Below are 7,500 nucleotides of genomic sequence, written 5' to 3'. Positions count from 1 at the left end.
ATATACATATATATATAAAAATATGCACAACACTGAATGGGTCCCAGTGATTAGAGATACATTTTAACAACCACAATGCACTTTAATTCTAAGCCATCAACATCGTGAGACCCAATGGAGGCCACAACCATAACAAATTGTCATGTGATAGCTGAGTTCGAGTCCTCGGCAGTCCCACATTTCAATTTCTGGTTGTGGCCTCCAGCGGGTCTCCCGATGTTGATGGCTTAGAATTAAAGGGCATTGTGGTTGTTAATATATATATATACATATATATATATATATATATATATATATATATATATATATGTATGTATGTATGTATGTATGTATATGTAAGAGATAAATTCTAATATACTAGATGGGTCACCTCATGAATAAAATGGGAATACAAACAAAATAACATTAAAAACATGAGGGAATATTTATCTGAGCCTGTCGATATGTATATATGAAATGTAAAGGCTCTAAAATGTATACTGAAAAAGATAAATATTTGATATAATGAGAGATAGGAATTCCATATAGCTTCGTGAGCCTTCCTTTTCTTATGTGTAATATATTCACTTGTTTACAGAGCTATGGGACTTAGTTTCCTTTGGGCTTTTGCAACTGTTTCTTTTCACACTAGACCCAATGTTCTCGATTTCGAAACGCGACTCTGGGAGAATAGCCTTCCTCGTCTCTGGCAAACTGATGGAGAGAATGGCCGAAATGCAGGACAAGACCCCGAACATCAGCGCCGGCGCCAACGGATTTGTGTCACCCTGTGTGCAAACCATGCAAAGGAAAAAAGATACATCTGAACGTTAAAATATGGTATTCGCCTAAAGAAAATAACTGACATAAGAAATTCCAAATTTTGAAAATGGTCATATTCCGGTATTTTGGTAGAAAATGTTTTTTTTTTTTTTCTTTTTTTTTTTTTTTTTTTTTTTTTTTTTTTTTTTTTTTTTTTTTTTTTTTTTTTTTTTTTTTTTTTTTTTTTTTTTTTTTTTTTTTTGACTCACGAGGATGTCATTGACGTAGGGTGAACTGATGCTGCCGAAGCGGGCGACAGCGCTGCTGATTCCCACGGCCAGGGTCCGACTCTTTGTCGTGTTGATCTCGGCAGCCACCAGGTACACCAGACAGAAAGAGGCACTTATCGCAAACTTTCCCGAGAGAGACAGTATCGTCTTCCAAACAGAGGATTCTAGAATGGCAAGAAGGGACCATAATGCCACACGGTTTTCCTTACACTTCAACGGCGGTGAAAAAAAAATGAATAAAAGTTTTGCAAAAGGCAGGAAAAAGGATAATCCAATTCAAAGTCAGGTGCTGTTATAGGAAAGTACATTGAAAATCCTCTTAAAAAATCAAAGTGTAACCAGAAATGTTAGAAATTCAGAAGGGAGTTCCAGAACTTTCTAGGGGACATATTGGTTGAAAGTTGATCAAAGTTTTTTACATGAAAAGGAACGAAAAAGCAATATGTATTACGTGCTCTCATAAGGATAGGGTACAAATAGTTATGGAACTCTGAGGAACAATTATTATAAAAGACATAGATATTGAGGGTGAATATAAGAAATCGGGATGCCAAAAATTGTGATATAATTTATAGTATGAGACCAATTTTGGTCAAAAGGTAATTCGTACAAGGGATAGTTCGTCAGAAATTACAACGACTGAATCTTATTGCAGACAAAATACCACCGAGCATTGTTGGTTCGTTAGCTGAAAAATTCAACCGAAATTATCTGAAGGTTTCTGTCCTTACCTCCAACTCCCAAAGAGCCAAGAATACTTGCTGCGCACAAGACGAAACTTCCAATCATGCTCAGTTTTCGGCCAACGAAGTGGATCAAGGGCCAAAGCAAAATACTTGACGGGATCTCCACCAGACCCCCGAAGAACATGTACCAGTATTTATTTGAGCTGTTGAACAGATGGAACAAATCAGTCACATATGTTGGTAGTTTTCTTTAAATCATAGGCCTATTATTTACTTTGGTAATCTTTTTACATTCATAAGGTATTAGCAAATATAAATGCAGCAGCACTAGCCTTCATGATTTTTTTTTTTTTTTTTTTTTTTTTATACGAGCCCCGGGCTGTGCCCATCCCGGCTTCGCGCGCTCCCAAACCATCATTATCACCATCATCACCATAATTATCACCATCATCATCACCATCAACGTCACCATCATCATCATCATCATCATCATCATCATCATCATCATCATCATCATCATCATCATCATCATCATCATCATCATCATCATCATCATCATCATCATCATCATCATCATCATCACCAACATTTTAAGATTTCGATTATTTCTACAAACTATTATTTCTATATACTATATGTAGCCTTCATTTATTTGTTCATAAAGCTCCCTTATCCCTAATCAAAAGATTTATTCTGTAAATATAGAGCGACCTAAATACTGTAATCATGTCACCTCTTTCTCTTCGATCTTTCAATCTTGACAGATCCAGTGCTTTTAGTTCCTCCTCATATGGTTTATCTGCCAGGTTGGGCAGCAGTTTGGTTGCTGTCCTCCGTATTCTCTCGACCTTGCCAATGTCCTTCACTTTTTGTAGGGACCATACCAATGACGCATATTCTGGTCTTGCACGGATCAGAGTTTCTATATGTTTTTTTCGTCATTTCTTCATCGATATAATGAAAAGTTTTTTTAAGTTTCTGTAGCAGCATGGCTCTCCCACAATCATGCTGCTATGTCTGCCAGGTCACAGGTTTTCTTTTATCAACACTCCCAAATATTTCTCCATTTTTGCTTTTGTAATGGATTCACTTCCCAAGGGAGTTTAGATATGGTCTCTTGCAATTATTGGTCATTTCCATTATTATTATTATTATTATTATTATTATTATTATTATTATTATTATTATTATTATTATTATTATTATTATTATTATTATTATTATTATTATTATTATTATTATTATTATTATTATCATCTATATATATATATACATATATATATATATATATGTATATATATATATATGTATATATATTCATATATATATATATATATATATATATATATATATATATGTGTGTGTGTGTGTGTGTGTGTGTGTGTGTATATATATGTGTGTGTGTGTGTGTGTGTGTGTGTGTGTGTGTGTGTGTGTGTGTGTGTGTGTGTGTGTGTGTGTGTGTGTGTGTGTGTGTGTGTGTGTGTGTGTGTGTGTGTGTGTGTGTGTGTGTGTGTGTGTGTGTGTGTGTGTGTGTGTGTGTGTGTGTGTGTGTGTGTGTGTGTGTGTGTGTGTGTGTGTGTGTGTGTGTGTGTGTGTGTGTGTGTGTGTGTGTGTGTGTGTGTGTGTGTGTGTGTGTATGTGTGTGTGTGTGTGTGTGTGTGTGTGTGTGTGTGTGTGTGTGTGTGTGTGTGTGTGTGTGTGTGTATGTATGTATGTATATGTATATATATATATATATATATGTATGTATGTATGTATATGTGTATATATATATATATATATATATATACATATATATTCTTAACAAATTTTCTATTCTTGGCTTCATGCGAAAGATTGCGCATATCTTTCTGTAGTATCCTACAATCCTTCTTGTTTTTCATTTTTCTCATGACTTTTACATCTGCGAATTTGTACCTTCGATCATGCCACTGACATAGATAGGAAATATTAATGGTGCAAGCACTGAACCTTGTGGAATTCTGCTTGTTATTGTTCCCCATCATGTGCCTTCCCTTAAAAAAATCATCCATTCGAGTAGTTTGCCTCTTAGTCCTCCAGTATGATCCAGATTTCACATAGGTTGATTATGAGGTTATTTATGAAAAGTGTTCTGTAGGTTGAGGTACACGCAGTCCACCCAGCTCTCCATTTTCGCAGCATATCAGTCACTCTCAAGAAAAGTACTAAAAGGTTTGACACTAGCGACGCTACTGTGAGAAGAGAAAGAGGTTTTGGTGAGTTCGGCTCCTCTGTTGTAAGGTAAGAGTGAACTGGTTTTACATGCGGCAGGAGCCGATATATATACCGCGTGGGTAGTCACCCGTGGTGCATCATTACATAATTGCACTGGATTAGGTTAGGCCGGGTCAAGCAGGGTTGCACTGTCAAAGTAGCGTCAGGTCGTGGGCGACATAACACGCGTTCCATCCCACGTGGTTATTGTGCTGTATGCAATATTCCCCTCTCAAAATTGCCTTGGCTTTAGAGGACGTCCTGCACGTATTTGGTGGGCGGAGTGTCGAGATGTGCCGGTTTTAGGCGGATGATGGAGACCCATTCTGGCCTGCCGGAGATGGAGATGCGAAAGGTCTTGTCCTTACGTTCAAGGACAAGATAGGGGGCCAGTGTAGGGACGGGTGAGTGGTGGTATTTGAGCGTCAATCCTCAGGAAAACGTGCGTCGAGGTCTGGAGGTGTTTTGGGAGGTATTCCTTGACCTTCCGGTGATATGTCGGCACGCATGGGGCGAATTTGTCGACAGTGCGTCGCAGCTGTTGCAGGCTCTCGGGAGAATCCTGTTGAGGGAAGAACTCTGCGGGCACCACGAGGGTTTGGCAAAGGACCATCTGTGCTGGAGACAGGTTGAGGTTGTCCTTGATGACTACCAGAAGGCCAAGGAATATCCATGGTAGTTGGGGTAGCCAGGAGCCGTTGTTGCAGCGTGCCATACAAGATGCTTTGAGTGAGCGGTGGGTTCGCTCGACCATGCCGTTGGCTGCAGGGTTGTAGGAGGTAGTGTGGTGGGCTGCAGTACCCAGGAGCTCAGCGCGGGAGTGCCACAGTTGCGACGTGAAGCAAGTTCCTCGGTCGGAGGTGACGTGCTTCGGGAGGCCAAACCTGACGATCCATCCACTAAGAAAGGCTGTAGTACAGAACGAGGCCGTACTATCCTTCATGGGGATGGCCTCCAACCAGCGGGTCGATCTATCAATGGCGGTGAAGAGGTAACGATGGTCCTCCGACGGAGGAGGGCTGAGATGACGTTGACATGAATATGTGCGAATCGTCGTCGGGGCTGATGGATGCCTGATTCAGTGTGAAGATGAATTTTGCTTTGCTGATAGGCAATACAGGATCTGGTCCACTCTTTTGCGTCCTTGTAGATGCTGTGCCAGATGAATTTCTGCTTCAGGAGCTTCACAGTGACGCGCCCTGAAGGGTGAGACAGGCCATGTATTAAACTGAACACTTGACGTCGGAAGGCGGCTGAGATGAGGTGGTCGTGGGCGCCCGGTACTGATGTCGCAGAGGATGGTGTGGTTGTTGTGGAAAGGAACGTCCTGCCACTGAAGGGATGTAATGGATATCCTGTAGGCAAGTATTTCAGGGTCCTCCCGTTGCTCTCTGGCGATAGCTGCGTAGTCGAGGCCGAGTTGAACTGCGTCGATGGCTATTCGGGAGAGGGCGTCTACGGGGACGTGCCTGATGGTGCAACTGAGTTCGGCGATGGCGGAGAGGTGGCGGCGCTGTCTGGCAGACCAAGTGTCTTGTTGTTTCATGAAGGCGTGCACCAGAGGTTGATGGTCGGTGTTGATGATAAATGAGGAGCCTTCGAGGAAATGGCGAAAGTGGCGGACGGTGTGGTGGATGGCGAGGAGCCCTCTGTCGAAGGTGCCGTAGTTGAGCTCGGCCTTGGAAAGTTTCCTGCTGAAGAAACCGAGGGGTGTAGGTCTGCCACGGAGGATTTGTTCGAGCACACCCCCAATGGCGACATTGCTGGCATTCATTGACAGTTGTAGCTGGGCACCTGGTGCGGTGAAGGAGAGGGTGCTGGCACAGGATTTTTTTTTTTTTTTTTTTTTTTTTTTTTTTTTTTTTTTTTTTTTTTTTTTTTTTTTTTTTTTTGCGCTGACGAAGGCAGCTTGCATGGCGGGGTTCCACAGGAGGTCCTTCGGTTTTCCGGGTGCAGCGTTTGAGCGATGTTAGGGAGGAAACGGTGGTAGAAGTTGACCATCCCAATAAATTCCTGTAGTGCTTTGATGGTAGTGGGCTTGGAAAATTTGTCGACTGCGGCGATTTTATCTTGCAGGGGACGACGCCGTCAGGAGAGATGGACTTTTTCCCGAAGCTGCATTTGTCAAAACGGACGATGAAGCCATTGTCCTGGAGACGCTCGAGGATGGTCCGCAGGAGATGGAGATGCTGGTCAGGCGAGTTGGAGAAGACCAGAACATCGTCGACGAAGCAGGCGCAGAAATCAAGGTCGCCGAGGATGCCGTCCATTAGGGGCTGGAAGATCGCACTTGAGCTTCGCAAGCCGAAGCAAGAGTAATTAAAGGTGTACGTTCCTAAGGGGGTGGTAATAGCGGTCTTCGGGAAGTCGTCTGTATGTACCGGAACTTGGTAGTCCTTCACGAGGTCCAGTGTCGAAATTATATTGGTACCCTTGAGGTATGTGGTGACGTCGGCGATGTTTGGGAGTGGGTAGTGATCAGGTTCCGTCATTATGTTCAGCCGCCGGTAGTCTCCACATGGGCGCCAGGAACCATCGCTCTTCTATACGAGGTGGAGAGGGGAGGACCAATGGCTGGAGTCCTTTTGGCAGAGGCCTAGTCTCTCCATCTCTTGGAAGGTTTTCTTGGCGACGGCGAGTTTCTCGGGCGGTAGGCGCCTGTATTTGGCAAATACCGGGGGCCCAGACGTCTTGATGTCGGAATGATACTATTTGGCGCCGGTGTTTTGGCGCCAATGTTTTAGCGCCATTTTTGGCGACGAATTATTTGGCGCTAATTGTTTTGGCGCCGAAGTTCAGGCACCGTTTCTTTTTGGCTTCGAACTGGATTCGTTCAGACGTCTTCAAGTGGGTTATTGGAGCGCCCACTCTACAGCTCGGAATTCTAAAGAACCTTTTTATCCTTAGTCTATATATATAGTCGTGTTCAACTCTTCTACAGAAATGGCTGAACATATTTTAGATAAGAGAAATAAAATAAAAATTACTCACAATGAATACTTATTTGTGTTCGACAGGCATAGAAAGAAGAATCCTAATATAAAGTTTTGGAGATGTGAAAACAATTGAAATCAAATAAGCCTCGCTCCTCCTAATCCTATCCATGTTCGAGAATTAGTGATTACCGATGAATACAAACAGTATATGACGAGCAATGGTAAATGTGAGAATTTTTTAATAGCTGACAGTGATCAATCAGACGACAGAATTTTTATTTTCGGAAGAGAGAGTTGGACTGCGTTTTTACTTGATCCTGGTGTGTGGTATGCTGCTGGGACATTCAAGTTAGTTCCTCCGTTATTTGCACAGGTCTATGTGATTCAGGCAAGAAGACATGGAGGAGTTCATCCAATATTATATGCATTATTACCAAATAAAAGGTGTATGCATGTTTCGAATGCTTCATGACGCAATCCCAGGATTGAAACCAAGAGCAATTTCCTGTGACTTTGAACAAGTAGCTATTATGACAATGAAAGAATGGTTTCTACATGTAAAAATACAAGGATGTTACTTCCATTTAACTCATAATGTTCATAAGTATC

The 7,500-nt window shown here is 42.1% G+C and overlaps 1 protein-coding gene across 1 annotated transcript in view; it reads right to left on the bottom strand.

Annotated features, from left to right (window-relative positions):
- Nucleotides 1-370: 370 nt before the first annotated feature.
- The window catches only part of LOC143021121 (solute carrier family 22 member 3-like), an 87,769-nt gene continuing 80,639 nt past the window's right edge, over nt 371-7,500 (bottom strand). Inside the window, exons 10-12 of the mRNA XM_076178409.1 lie at nt 1,763-1,920; nt 1,011-1,195; nt 371-767 (exon numbers count right to left, since the gene is read on the bottom strand). Of these exons, the coding sequence (XP_076034524.1) occupies nt 564-767; nt 1,011-1,195; nt 1,763-1,920 (547 nt within the window). The 3' untranslated portion in view covers nt 371-563. The remainder of the gene's footprint in view (nt 768-1,010; nt 1,196-1,762; nt 1,921-7,500) is intronic.

Source organism: Oratosquilla oratoria, chromosome 41 (genome assembly GCF_046742065.1).
Source record: "Oratosquilla oratoria isolate Oo_2021 chromosome 41, ASM4674206v1, whole genome shotgun sequence".
Lineage (NCBI taxonomy): Eukaryota > Metazoa > Arthropoda > Malacostraca > Stomatopoda > Squillidae > Oratosquilla > Oratosquilla oratoria.
Note: the sequence above shows the minus strand (reverse complement) of the source record. Positions and strands in the feature narration are given on the sequence as shown.